Source organism: Haemaphysalis longicornis, unplaced genomic scaffold (assembly GCF_048455015.1).
Source record: "Haemaphysalis longicornis isolate Haplotype H1 unplaced genomic scaffold, Haemaphysalis longicornis Haplotype H1 scaffold_4, whole genome shotgun sequence".
Lineage (NCBI taxonomy): Eukaryota > Metazoa > Arthropoda > Arachnida > Ixodida > Ixodidae > Haemaphysalis > Haemaphysalis longicornis.
Window position 1 is genome coordinate 158,401,861 of NW_027526361.1, and position 14,578 is coordinate 158,416,438.

Consider the following 14,578-nt stretch of genomic DNA (forward strand, 5'->3'; position numbering starts at 1 on the left):
AAGCATTGGCACATAACATTTTATCCATATTAAACACAAACAGCGTCGAATTTTCAGGGCGGAAGTTTACGCGACATGCCCTTCGTGATGCTTATGTCAATAGGTAAATGTTGTGTACAGAGTTTTATTCGCATATTTTGTCGGTCTGTTTGTTGAATGCCTTTAGTGAGTGTAAAGTACGGGAAACATTCTGTCTGCGATTGCCTGCTCCCCTTCTGTTGCAAATTCAATGCCGCTTTTACACAGATGTTTAAAAAATAGACTCGGTATGTCACACGATTGTACAAATTTTGTTGTTTTTAATTATCACTGTACGAATGCATGTCATTGAAGTTTATATTGGGCCCCCTGGCCCCGTCAAGCTGCGTCTAGCAGCTTTTATGCCAGGGTGACCTTCAACATTGTATTGTTGAAAATAAAATTTGATTTGATTGGAACACGCAAGCTTTGAATGAAGGAATTCAAATCCTTGCCCGGAACATGATGGAAGAAGTGCAGCGTGACATGAGAGTCTGCGGACCTGTTTTATTCAATTCCTGACAACACGTGGGTCAACACACGTTTTCGGCCTGCTCGTGCTAATGGGGTGATTGTTCGCTGCCCCAGCCGCTGGACTCCCAGGGGCGGCAGAGCGCCAAGGCCATTCGGGTGCTCTCCACGCACACGCTACGGCCCTAGTGGAAAGCACAGACCGCGTGCGTGGGCACTCCCCTAGAAACCCTGCTACTATGTCTCTGGTGCCACTTTGATACCGCACCACTGCTACTGGGCGCTGTTTCGTGAAAAACGCACGCGAGAGCTAACACAAACTGCACGCTACTTCCCGGTCCCCTTGGGGCTACGTGTACACCTAGGGTAGTCCCAGCACGCCGCTGCCTCGCTTGGGGGAGGCACCGCTAATGGTGCACCTCAAGCAGCGGCTTCTGCACTGCTTGCCCTGCACGGGTGGCTACGTGGTGGCTACACTGTTCTTCGCTGCTGCACAAACCTAGCTTCCTAACGAGTCGCTAATGAGTGCCGGTGACAGGAGGCGCTTTTGTAGCCGCCAGGGTGACAGCGTCACGCCACAGGAGGCGCACTTCGGAGCAGCATTGATTGATGACAACCGCAGCGCTAAAGTGCCACTGGACAGGCCTTTCGAGACGCACTCTTTGGACACCGTGCATCCAGGAGGCGAGTCTCCCAAGTCAGCTTTGTCCACCCTGCCCGGGCTGCTCCGACCAGCTGCACTGGGACGCTGCACAGACCCCAGAGGCGCAGTGTGCCTGGCAGGACCCAGAATGGAACATTTGGGGTGACAGAGAAGGCAAACGCTTCCAGATTTTGCACGGTAAAAGTAAACAAACAAGCATCCAGAACGAAGCAGCATCAGCAAACTTCATAAATACACCGGAATGTCGCCACCGTGTTCACATTTATGCGCTTGACCCTCGTTGCGGCCCGACTGTGCCCACACCGAGCCGAGCCCTCTCGAAGCGCTCCCTGCAGACTCAAGGTCACCTGCAGGAGCACGGTCACGATTCACCATTGCGGAGTTCATATTCGTAGACGACACACAACAAATCTTTAAATTAAAACGAAAAATACTCGATTCAGAGTCACTGGATAAAGTAAAAGGCAACACAACCTAATTCTACTGACGAAACAAGCACACATCACAGCATCATGTGGATCTAGATGTTCAATACAATTCTGAAGAGTGGAATCATCTAACACGCAAGAACCAGAAAACCTTATCAATATCTTAACAGAGAGTAATTGGTGACATGCACGACACCAACTTGGCCTGTGCAGCATGCCATATGAACATAGCGCACATTGCATCTTTCTTTTTACCTGCCAGATCCACAAAAATGTGATTTAAAGCCAACACTTGGCAAACTGGTCACTGAATGGAGTAACATGTCCCCGTGTTCTAAGACCTCGTTGCCATGGAATGCGTTTAGTTGGCCACTACTGTAACCCCGCTGGCACACGCCTTTTTACCACCCACTAGTGCTCCCACTTTTTTGGCAAAACAAAGACACCTTGAGAAAAACTTTGAAAAACGTGACCCCATGTGACCAGTGCAGTTGTGTTTGCAAATCTGCACGCAGAAGAAAAGAGAACAAACGCACACGCGTGTGCTGACTAGACCCCCTCGCGGGGGGGCTGCAACCGAACACGGGCTCAGCTGCACTTGTACGGAACTGGCCCCGGGGGAGGAGCCCTGCTACGAGTGCACGAAGGAAGGCCCCTGGACCAGCAGTGGCCCACCACGCTGGGCATCCCAAGGTGTCCTGCCGCCAGCAGTCATCACAAAGTGGCACTGCCACCACCTGCCACAGACCAGCAGCACACAGTGCACGAGCAACTGCCGATTCGTCCTTGCTCGGTCCGAAGGACACCTCCGGCTACCTGGCTGCCTCCACCAGGTTGCCCCCCGTTCTCCGGGGGGCTGCAGCAAGCCCAATACTGGCTGCAGCTGCTCAGTCGTAGGCCTCGCGGCAATTGCAGGCACGATTTATCAAACCAACGGAAAAATGAAGGAAACAGCCTTGAGCGGACTAGTGAAAGTAGGATAGTCACAACATAATCCGTTGCATTTGTGTGCATAACTGCATAAAGCAGATCTCCCAGAGTGCGCTACCCTTCGTAAAAACAATGTGCTTTGCAAGGGCTGGAGCTTGCGGGCTTAGGAGGAGGAAAGAAACTTGCAGCAGTGAATGATGTCGGCACTAAATGAGCAACGGAACAACGCATCACTGCTGACCTCGGCGTCAAGCGGCTTGACCTGGCAGGACACGCAGAAGGAGCGCTTCTGGCCTGCTCTGCGACACCGGTGCAGGCAAAGAGAGCAGCCGCTGCCCTGAGGAAAAACTGCTCACTCGGCCAGCCATGAAACAAGCCGGCCGGCACGAGTCGACCTCCCAGACAGTTGCATAGTGGACGCAGGGTGCGTGCTGGCGAGCGACACAGAAGCGTGCTGTGGGGACTTCTGGCAGTGGCCGTAACCGGGGACAGTCCGTCCGGCAGTCCACCGGAGCTGCATCTGGTCTCCTGCAACACGGCTGCTGCAACTTAGGGGCACCAGGGACCCATTGTGCCGAGAAACCAGCGGCTCCTTCCAGAGAAGGAGGCCAGGTGCATAGCAAAACAGTGGAAACAAGGAGCCAAGCGCATCTGCGGGGATCTGCACGAAACAAAGGTGTCCAATGAACTGAGATGAAACGGTGAACTGAAGCTGAAGGTTTCCCGCACAACAGCCACGCGCGTGCACCAAGTTCAGAGCGTGTCCATCTGCTCCAGGCTAGGATCCCAGGAGGCGTGGTGGCCCGCCATGGCGAGGTGGTCGCCGGCGGCACCGTACAGGTGACTAGACGGGTTGGCGGCGCGGCCGCTGGCCTCCCAGGCACGGCCTGTCCACGGGCAGGGCACGTCGCCCAGGGAGCCGCCGCCGCAGGCCGCCAGCGGGGGCGGCCGCCAGGGGGGCCGGGCCCAGCGCGGCCGCCGCTGGAGGGGCTTGCTCTGGCTCCACAGGGTCAGGGGAAGCACCTCGGGAGGGGCCGGGGGCAGCCGCCGGTCACTGCCAAACAGCTCGTCGTGCCGGGGGCCGCTCCCGAGCAGCGCCGCCGTGGCCGTCGCTGCGGCGGAGGCCCCGGCGGGCCCCGGGGGCGAGGCCACCAGGCCGTCGGACGCGCGCCGGCCCTCGCGGAAGTCGCCCGCCGACCGGTGCGGCCCGTCGGCTCCCAGCACGCGGCACGGCTCGAGGCCCGCGGCGGCCGGCGGAGGGGGCGGCGGGGCATCGGACAGGCTCAGCATTTGGGTGAGGCTGCAGAGCGGCGGGCTGTCGCTGTGCTCGGGCCGCACGGGCAGGGCCTGCTCCAGGTCCTCCTCGACGCCCTCGTCGATGGAGCCCGTGGCCGGCGGCGCGGCGCGGTGGGGCCAGCCCTTGAGCAGGGGCCCGGCCGGCACGCGGCACGTGGCCAGGTTGCCGTCCGTCGTCTGGCAGAAGGCGTGGCCCCGCACGCTGTCGATGGTCGGGTGGGCGGCCAGCGCGGCCTGCAGGTGCAGCAGGGCGCCGGGCGGCTCGTGCCGCAGCGCCTGCTCCGCCACCGTGCTGGGCCGCCGGCTCGGCTCGGCCACGGCCAGCCGCCGCGCACGCTCCAGCAGCAGGAAGTAGATGGCCGCGTGGTGGTCGAAGCGCTCCTGCACCAGCGACTGCATTGCCCACCCAGTCAGCTGTGTTGACACCACACTTCCCCACCTCGACAAAGTCTTCCTGGAAGCGACTAAAAAATGTGCTATTCAGCACAAAACGTATACCAAGTTAAGTATCTTGGGGTCACATCCACTCCAACATTAGATTGGGCCAGTTACGTAGGCACAATTACAGCCAAGGTGGTGCAAAAAAAATTTCAACGACAGCCACAAACACTCAAGGAGACTTTGCATCTTGCAAATGTATGCCCAATTCTAGAGTACAGTTCTGTTGCTTGGGGCACTTTCACTAATGTACTGAAGGAAAAGATAGAGAGGGTGCAAAAAAATTCTGCAGAAATTCAGAGAATTATCTACTGATGTGTAGCATTCTTATGCCACTTGTCCTAAGTGTGAGGTTATTCCAGCCAAATATTTTTGTTTTTCGAAATCCTGCCTGACCAATTATCTCCATTTACGCTATTATAACAATTACGTTTGGAACTTTCGCAAAAACTGCATTAATGTGGTAACGCCAGGCTTTTACGTTGTGCCATTTTCCGTAATTTTCAAATATTTTTATTATTTCTTCGTTTTTCAAAACTTCGCCCCACAAATTACCCCCATCTACGGTATCATAACGATTACATTTGGAACTTTCACAAAAACTGCAGTATTGTGGGAATGCTGGGCTTTACACGTTTCGCCATTGTCCGTGAATTTCGTTTGACCAACTGTCTTAATTTACATTATTGTAACGATTACAGGCGGAACTTCGTAAAATCTGCATTATTGTGGAAATGCCGTGCGTTATAAGTTTTGCCATCTACCGTAATATCTTAATATTTTTTATTTCTTGGTTTTCCGAAATTTTGTCTGACTAATTATCTCCATGTACGGTATTATAACGATTACATACGGAACTGCCTCGAAATCTGCATTATTGTGGAAATGCAGGACGTTACACGGTTCGCCACTTTTTATTGTTATTTTACATATTTTTACTTTTTAGTTTTTCGAAATTTCGTTCGACGAATTATCTCCATTCGTGCTATTATAACAATTACAGGTGGAACTTTCGCAAAATCTGCATTATTGTGGAAATCCCATGCGTTATACGTTTTACCACCTTCAGTAATTTCTTAATATTTTTATTTTTTGGTTTTTCGAAATTTCGTCCAACCAGTTATCTCAGTGTACAGTATTATAACAATTACATTTGGAACTTTTGCAAAATCTGCATTGAAGGGCATTGCACGGTTCGCCATTTTACGTAATTATTCTACATGTTTTAACATTTTCTTTGCTTTTTCAAAATTTCCTCCGGCCAATTGTCTCCCTTTACGCCATTATAACGATTACAGGTAGAACTTTAACAAAATCTGCAATATTGTGGAAATTCCATGCGTTGTGCGCTTCGCCCTCTTCCGAAACTTTTCAATATTTTTGTTTTTCAATATTTTGTGCGGCCAGTCATCTCCATTTACGGCATTACAGAGATCACAAGTTGGACTTCCGCGAGATCTGCATTTTTGTGGAAATGCAGGGTGCTACACTGTCCTGGCTGTGGGGGCACTCGGCAAAGAATGCTACGCCTTAAAATGACTGCGGGGTTTGTAGCAGGTAATGAGCACTTCGAAATAAGGCATTCGGAAATTACACAAGCAATGGGTGGGATGTGCAAGCTGTAAACTTCTTCACCACATTTGTCACCATCAAACTGGAATAGATAAAGAGCACCACCAGATCACAGCTATAAAATTAGTATAAATGCTTTCTTTTTTTTTTCGCAGCTAGTCATCCAAATGTATTTAAATACTTTTTTTTCCCGCAGCTCCATACGTAGGGGACAACGCTTAACGATTGGAGTGAATGGCACCTCCACGCTGTATAAAGGTGATGGGTGTGCATTAAAGAGGGATTTTGGCGAACTGTGCATCGTAATGCCATTCGCCCAGCGGTTGGCGACGGCTGGCAGTGTCACACCACCGAGGCGTTATCAATGAGTGGAATGACCGAGACGTTCCAATGTTGTCCAATTCCAATTTTCCTACTGCCATTGAGCACATTTATCGTGTTGTATTCAGGGTGCATTTTGAAATTTCTTTTGGTTGTTTTTTGGGTTATGCACGATTGCTGCTATTGTTGTGCGTTTTTACACTCTTGTCTAGTAAATGCTTCGATTTCTCTTGTTAGCACTTATGTACGACTTTTGTTCCTGCGCTATTTCTTTTTCCCTACAACAGTGGGCAATGTAATCAATAAACAGCCAGAAAAAAAAAAACTGGCTCTCACTGGCACTGCCCCCGAGGACACAGCTTTGCCGAGGTTGACCCCTCACACTCCAAGTGCAAGTGGCAAGCATTTCTGAAAGACTGGTGTTCTCGGTTTACATTATGCAACCGCCACAAAAAACTCGAAATAGAATTTACACCAGAGATGGTCATCAGGGATGCTTAGCGAGCATCAACATTTGTCTTCACAGTATTGTCTTCACAATATTCCTTGCGCAAGACATAATAACGGCTGCTTGCACAAGCTGAACCGAGGCGGCGCACTCGGGCCTGGTCCGCTCTGGCCCAGGGCCTCAACACTGGTGCTAGAGCCAGCAGCCTGATGCAGAGCGGGGGATGCTTCAGAGGAATGGTGCCGGATGGATGGCTCCACGGGCGTCTGGCCAACTTGCACTGGGGCCGGCCATTCAAAGACAGCCTTCACCACGCACAGGGCGGGAGAAACTGCAAACCTTGGTTCCTGCAGCCCCTAGCACAAAGCTGTCCTCAACCACAGCGTCAAAGTGTCACCAAAGAAGCTGGCCCCTAAAGGTGTGAAGCACAAACTGCAAAAAGTTGAGGCCTGAAAGAGAAAAACTTGATTCGAAGGCTCCCGTTGAGTGTTTTCGTGCCTGCGGCATGCGCCACTGTGCCCGAGGTTGCCCACAGGACGGAACAGGTGGCGCCTTCCTTCCTCTGCTTCTTCAATGCGCATCTCAAACTGGCACAACGTGCCCGCCATGCAGAAGAGCCGGGTTCGGCGCCTGCCTACACGCGCCGCCTGCCCGACGCCCATCGGCGTACGCACCTGCTGGGTGCGGCCGGGGTCGATGCCGAGGCTCTGCATGAGGCGCAGCACCCCGTCGTCGAGCAGGCCGCGCCGAGCGGCCTCGCGGTCCGAGCTGAGGGCGGGCGTGGCCAGCGGGTGCATGCCGGCCGGCTGCAGCCACCGGTGCCGCTTGACCTGCTCCACCGTCAGCCGCCGGCTCGGCTCCAGCACCAGCATCTTGCGGATCAGGTGCTCGCACTCTGCGCCAAATTGCATCCTCACGTTTCGCGATGCGTGCCAGGGACAGGCCCCACACCGAAGTTAGCAGGGGCCGCCGCTGCAGTCGAGTCCTTTGTTGTAACGATACTGCACGTGCCAGGGAACAACTATGGCACCGTCCACTTTTGTACACTTCCGAGGTGAAATAAACTGCTCACTGCAATGCTCCAGTGCCACGATATTGGATGCAACGATTGAGTCGGTTGCAGAGCGCACCGAAAATTCAAGCTGCCACCCGCTCTCCTCCACGCATCCCTTCCACCCCACAGAATTTTGAAGGTACGTTGCGCTTGCCGTGAACGCAAAGACTTGCACAGGAAAAAAACATAGACTTTCACGAGACTTTCACTTTTCCGCCGTCTTCTTGTGAAAGTCTACGTTTTTTCCCCATGCAAGTGTTTGTGTTCACAGCAAGCGCAACGTACCTTCAAAATCGAGTTACACCAACTAGCCCGACATCAAGCTTTACTGAACCCCAGAGAAAACGAGTTGACTGCGCCAGAAAGTGCAAGGGGGAGGAGAGCAGCTTTCCTTCTGAACCCCCCTCCCGGCACCGCCACTCTGGCATCGTCCCCGTGCCCGTTCACTCGTTTACTCGTTGTGTCACGTGCGCCCCGCTTTCAAAGTTGAATTTGACTGGGTGCCTCTTCAACTGCCTCCGTTTTTCCTCGGAAGAGCCGGGAACATATCGTAGAGGAGCTTGAGGCAAAGCCTAAGAAAACCTTTACAGCAGCCGCTCCAACGTAATCTACACAGACGCAGCCCAGATAACCAAACTGTGACAACCCTGGACGCTGAAGCGCTTGCCCTCGCCCACAGCACGTCCAAGGCTCCGGTCGGGACAGGTGGCCCCCGCCACTTCTGAAACAACACCCACTGTGCGCACTGACGGGCAGCACGTTTGCTCATCGGCAGGCTCAAGACCTCTCTCACCGAGCCGCTCAGACCGGGGGTGCCTCCTCTCGCCCGCGAGGAAATCGCGCAATACTATTGAACCACGAGACAGCCCTGCCCCAGTCGTCGCGCATCTTTGACCAGAAGCCAAGAAATCACACTCAGACAAACTCAAGGACGCACTTGTCCCCACCTTCCTACACAACACGCGGTTGTGTGCAAATCCTGCCAGGAAACTGGAACTCTGGCACCCAAAAGGCTTGGCTGTTCAGCTGTCGACCTGAGGACCAGCCCATGGGCTCCAGGACTGAGGAACGACTCTCATATTATGGTGTAATAAAGCTCTCTCTCTCTGCTCGGAAGGGGCGTCAGGGGCAATGTTTGGGAAACGTCCGAGCGCCTTGTAGAGACGCGCCCGGGTAGCGCGGTGCCGCTAGCCGGGCCGAATGTGGGCTTGAAGCCTGCGAAGAATGACCCAACAACGCACAGTTCACGAACAGCAAAAGAACCCCCGTTTAATGCCCACCAATGCCTTTATACAGAGTGGGGGCAGGCCATGATTAATTGCCATAAGTTCAGTGCAGAAGAGTAGCAGGTATGCCTCATTGCCCGTTTTCCTCGTCATATAGCTTATCTGAGTGAAGTTTACGATAAAAGTGGTGCTGGTGTTATTCTAACGAGCCAATCTTTAGAACTGCCTTACATGCACTTTCCAAGCGTGCAGATTTCAAAACGGCACAATGGGCGTATGGAAAAACCTTGGTGCCATCTGCTGTGTTGGAGGTGAGCACACTATCTAGTTTAGAAGGACTTGTTGTTGGGCGAGTTGGTGCATTTTCTCGCTAAGGAAGACGCTACACAGAGAGAGGTACACGCCTGTCTTTGTGTACCTCTCTCTGCGTAGCGTCTTCCTTAGCGCTGTTTACCCCTTCTGAGAGTACACTGTCGTTTTTTGTACATTCCATATTGCACTATGCAGGTGGCAATTTTTAAAACCAGCTGTGAAAAACGAAACAGCACGGTAGTCGCGGATCAAGATCCCCAGGAGCGCCATGATCAACTCCATGGCTGCACCTCTGGTGGATTAACCGTTTGGTGTCTTTGACCGTTGCTGAATAACGGTCAAGGACAGCCGTGCAGGACAGAGGGAGGTCTGGTCGCCCCCCTCGGTGCTGCTTTGGGGGACACTGCCCGCATGATGGGGCATTGGCGGAACTTGGTTCTGAGAGGGCTAATCAAAGGCACCAGCGTTGAACAGCAGTTGCTTCTTGGCTTGGCATTCTGTGTGGCCACTTTGGGTGCTTTGCAGATCGCACAAATGTTTCACAAGTGTTGTTATCTCATCTGTAGCGTGTAAACGCCATACAGGGGTGAGGCAGCCGACTCAGATTTGGGAGCAGTTTCTGGAGCAGCGAAATCTCAATTTTGGAGTAGAAGAACGCCATTTATAATGTCACCTTAGAAGCATAAAAAATCAAATTTTTGGCACCTCAGGGGGAAAAGTGCACTTTTTGATCGGTTTTCAACGTACGTAACACTGAAACAGCCTTTCAATAAAGTTTTTTCTACCAGAGTATCACAAGGTACGAACTGCACTTCCTTTTTACAAACCATTTTTAAATTGTTTGGCTATATGCACAGATGGAGCGCCGTTCAAGATATCGAATTGAAAAACTAAGCAATCGTAAGGCATTTTTATTATCACATGAATGCGGAAATTGTTATTTTTGTGATCCCAGACTCAGCGCGGATCCAGGTTTTTTCTGAGGGGAGGGTCAGCTCCTATTAGTGATGATGGTGATGGTGATGGGGAAGAGGTGAATAATAGCCTTTTTTATTCGCCAAAATTTTGGATGACCAAAAACACAAGAAAAAGAAACAAAACATCAACTAGACTTCTGCTTCAGACTTCGGGGGGTATAAATTCCGAAATAAAAGGGCCCTGGAATGGAACCACTGCGAAGGCTATAGTTATCGCCAGCACGGAGCGGCACTGCGTGATTTTCTCGTCGCACCAGATACGCCTTCCGTTTCTCCTTTGTTTTTGTGGCTTTTTTCTTTAGTTTCCATCGAAAAGCGTTCATTGCTGCAACTGAAGGAAAACCGGCCAACAGCCGCTACGTGGCCCTAGTGACGTACCGTCGCAGAACATCCAGACCGGGAAAGAGAGAAAAATCTTTTGAGCGAGTTTACACGTTATCTTACAAGGCACAGAGCAGTAATTTTTGGCTGAGGTACTTTGCGACCCCCTAATCTAAGCACTGGGTGTCTTGGGTGACTACGTTCTGCAAGCATTTAAGATTTCAAAAAGGTTAAAAAAAAGCGCTGCCGGGTCCCTTTAAGGGCGCCTCAGGACATCCGAACCCCTCGTGTGGATCCGCCAATGCCCAGACTCGGCTTTGTGCACAAGCGTCGAGCCACGGCAAAAGTTGCGCTAAGCGAGGTGGCAGTTGTCGCACCCCACTGGCCCCTCATTTCAATCCCCAAGGTGCACGTTCACAACGATCAAAATTCGAGTAACGTTGGTATGTTTAGCCGCCCCGGCATTAAATTTCACTTCAGATAGATGAACCATTATTTCTAGAGTGAAATAATGGTTGTGAACAAGGCTCCCGTGCGGGAGCCTTGTTGTGAAATGATTGTGAACAAGGCTCCCCCCGTGCGGGAGCCAAAACGTCTTTTAAGTTTTTCTTTATCGTTACTTGGTCGGTGCCCTCTTTCTCTCTCAAGTGAAATAACAGCCCGTCCCGCTACTTCTGCAGCGTCGATCGTCCCATTGCCGCCGCTCGCAAGCTCTCTGACAAAGGCAGCAATAATGCAGCATTTTATGAGCCCGAAATTTCACTTCAGCACGCGCCGCGCCTCACACTCAAGGCCGAAACATGGCGAATTTGCGGGCACCACGTTGTTTTTGATGAACTCCCGTCTTTCTGAGTCGCGAAACTTCCCGCAACAGATCCAACGACTCAATGTAAACCCAGCCACCCCCATAACCAAAACTGCAGTAGAAATTGGCAAAGAGCACTCTGCCTGAACCACGAGCATCTGCTTCGCCCTGCGGCCACGTTTTCACATCTTCACCACACCAAATCTGCCCAGTAATGTCGTTCCGGAGATACAGCGCTTCAAAAATTGCCGGTTTTTCATCAACCTGCACAAGTAGTTTGACGCCTTAGTACACATAAGTATTTTTTCTACAGGGCTTTGCAATGGTTTTAGACGGAAAAACTTTAAAAACACACAGAATATAACATGTGCAACCCGACGTAGTGACTTTCGAAAAAAAACTATCCTCTGGACAATTTTATGCAGGTTTCTTATTGAATGATCAATCAATTAAACCTTTACAAACAGCATCACCTTAGAAGTGTGGGAAAATTACGCTGCCAGTAAGCATTTCTCCCCACTGAAACTGACGGACCGCTAAAATCCTCGGCTCTCAGACTGTTTTGGAGCAGTTTTGTTGCAGCTTTGGAGCTTTTGGAGCAGCCTGGTGGAGGAAAACAAATTTGTGTCAAATGTGCACAATATGCGCAGCTGCCTCACACAGGGCTTGTTCTGACATTTCCCCAGAGGAGAGACCCAGGTGCACTGCTTAACAGTGTGCACAACTGGAAGGCTGCAAGTTGTTTTTTTTTTTTATAGCTGGAAAACCACTAGAGCTAGGACTCATAATTTTGCTCATACATATAAAATTTTGTATGATGATGATGATGATGATTCCTATTGGTTTCCCCTTTGAAGCGGGGTGATGACATGTCATCTTACCTAAAAGGACTAATACAACCATGTTTTACACTCTTGGTTTAATACTAGCGCTGCTTAGGGCATGCACTAAAGCTTATTAGGCCCGAAATACTTTCTTTTCCCTGTTACAGGTGGTAGCTGTTCTAGGCAATATTCCCCTCTCTGCTTTTCGTCCACCAGCATTCTAATCTTCTTTTCGTCCCCTCGACAGCCTTGAAGTTAACTTCCTCTCTGATACCCTTAAATCCTAGGGCTTCTGGAAGCCCAATATTCCCTTCATGTAGATTTGGATGGATACCCTCGCATTCTAACACTGTGTGCCGCATAGTTTGTTTCTTTTCCGCAGACCCCATCATTTTGTGAATACTTCCAAAGAAAGGTATATTCCAAAATATGTTACTTTTCTTTTCCTATATTATGACCATATCTTTGACATTTTTCTTGAAACTTGCTAAACATTTTCTTTGGCACATTAGATTGTGCATTTTGCCCTTACTTTGGCACAAAATTTATCTAATTCAAAAGCCAATCTATTAAGCTTTATGTTCATCCTCATCGGCAGGACGAACCCCCTGACCTCCAAGGGCGCCTTTCCTGCGCTGCTCGACGCCCGAAGTTCTCCACTCCATCCCTCCATCGGGACAAGGGCTTCCAGACCCCTCCCTCGGTATCCACTCTTGCTGCGTTCCAATTCGCGGACAGCTTCGTAGACAGCCTACGAAGCAGTCTAACTAGACGTCTAAAGGAATAAAATTGGAACGGCGCCGCGGTCGCAAACGCAACACCAGCGCAGACGACAGCGTCGTAGCATACATGTTGAGTTGCGCAATCCGCAAGTTTCGTAACTAAGATTAGCGTTGTTATTACAAACGTTACGTAATTTAAAAATTATACAAAGTCATCTTCATCACTAGTAAATTATACTAAATATTTCAATAAAAGAACAAGTGCTTTTCTTTCAACATTAATACTCAAAAAGGTGGCGCTGGCGTCACTTATTAGTTTAGACAGGAAGGTAGCCTGCATCGTTGCTGACTTCGATGCTGTCTCCTCGAAGCAGTCTTCCTTGACTACTTCGTTCGAATTGGAACGGGGCTTAACATGGCGTGCTGTCCGCGAAGACGGCAACGAAGCTGTCTAAACGGTAAATTGGAACGCACCCTCTGTCACACTAGCTGTCCATCTGTTCGTTTCACTACAGGGCCGGCCCAAGTCCATTTATTTTTCTTTGTTTGAACTATGTTATTGTCCACTCCAGGTAGCTCGTTTCTTGACTCCGAGTGCTATTCCCAACGTTATTCGTTCCATGAAACCAAAGTGTGGTTTTTAGTTGTTTAGTAAGGTGCCAAGTTTCAGCTCCGTGTCATCACCAGCACTATGCACTGGCTGTAGTGTATATTTTTAAGCCCCGAAAATTTGCATAGAAATTTTTTTTATTAGAATGCACACAAAAAAGTTTCAGTGTTTCGAAAAGATGCAAGTACACCCGCCCAATTTTTCACCAATATCAAGGGAGCGTCGACCATTCGGTCGATCAGCGCCACGTGATGGAGTGATGTGGCAAACTCGCGAGAGCAGCCGCATGCGCTCTAAGCAAAGGCCGCTGCTGCCATCGGCTGCTAGGCTGTTCCAAGAACAGACGGCCACCCCCGATTTTTGTTATTCGCTTATCACACTGCCTGCCATACTTGAAAATTTTCTTCAAGACCAGGCATGTGGCGCCAACTGAAAACTGAGTAATCAGGATTGCCGAACGAACCTTCCGCTGAACGAACTTTGCGTTTGGCAACGCTGATTACTCTGTTTTCAGTTCGCGCCACGTGCCTGGTCTTGAAGAAAAAATTTCGAGTATGGAAGGCAGTGTGATAAGCGATTAACAAAAATCGGGGGGGGGGGGCCGTCTGCTCTTAGAACAGCCTAGCAGGCGACGGCAGCAGCGACCTTTGCTTAGTGCGCATGCGGCTATTCTCGCCGAGTTTGCCGCATCACTCCATCACGCGGCGCCGATCGACTGAAGGATAGACGCTCCCGTGATATTGGTGAAAAATTGGGCGGGTGTACAGTCGGCTCTCATTGGAAGTGGCAGAGTGCTACTTCCCATTAAGCGGACATTGCAGTTAAGTGACTGCGTTACCGAGAGTCACACCGGAGTAAAGGATATCGTAGCTCAAACAGAGAAAAAGAAACGGCCTCGGGCTGGCTATGCGGCGAGATGCACCGACGACTGGGGTGGCAGAGTGGACACCAAGGGGTGGGTCTCGAAGAAGGGGAAGGCCATTAGCCCGATGGAGGGATGATGAAATGAGGCATTTCGCAGGCAAACTGTGCACTGTGGAGGAGCACAGGAAAGGCGCGGTTGGAGGCCTCCGTCCTGCAGTGGACCTGGGCAGGCTGATGATGATGATGATGGTGGTGGAGGAAGTGACGCTCTTTACAT

The 14,578-nt window shown here is 50.8% G+C and overlaps 1 protein-coding gene across 2 annotated transcripts in view; it reads right to left on the reverse strand.

The window, feature by feature from the left end:
* Window positions 1-279: 279 nt before the first annotated feature.
* LOC144179470 (serine/threonine-protein kinase SIK2-like) overlaps window positions 280-14,578 on the reverse strand; it is a 42,672-nt gene continuing 28,373 nt past the window's right edge. For both annotated transcript variants that reach the window (XM_077707838.1, XM_077707839.1), the window contains exons 8-9: window positions 7,261-7,481; window positions 280-4,200 (exon numbers count right to left, since the gene is read on the reverse strand). In XM_077707838.1, coding sequence (XP_077563964.1) covers window positions 3,265-4,200; window positions 7,261-7,481 — 1,157 coding nt within the window. In that variant the 3' untranslated portion in view covers window positions 280-3,264. The remainder of the gene's footprint in view (window positions 4,201-7,260; window positions 7,482-14,578) is intronic.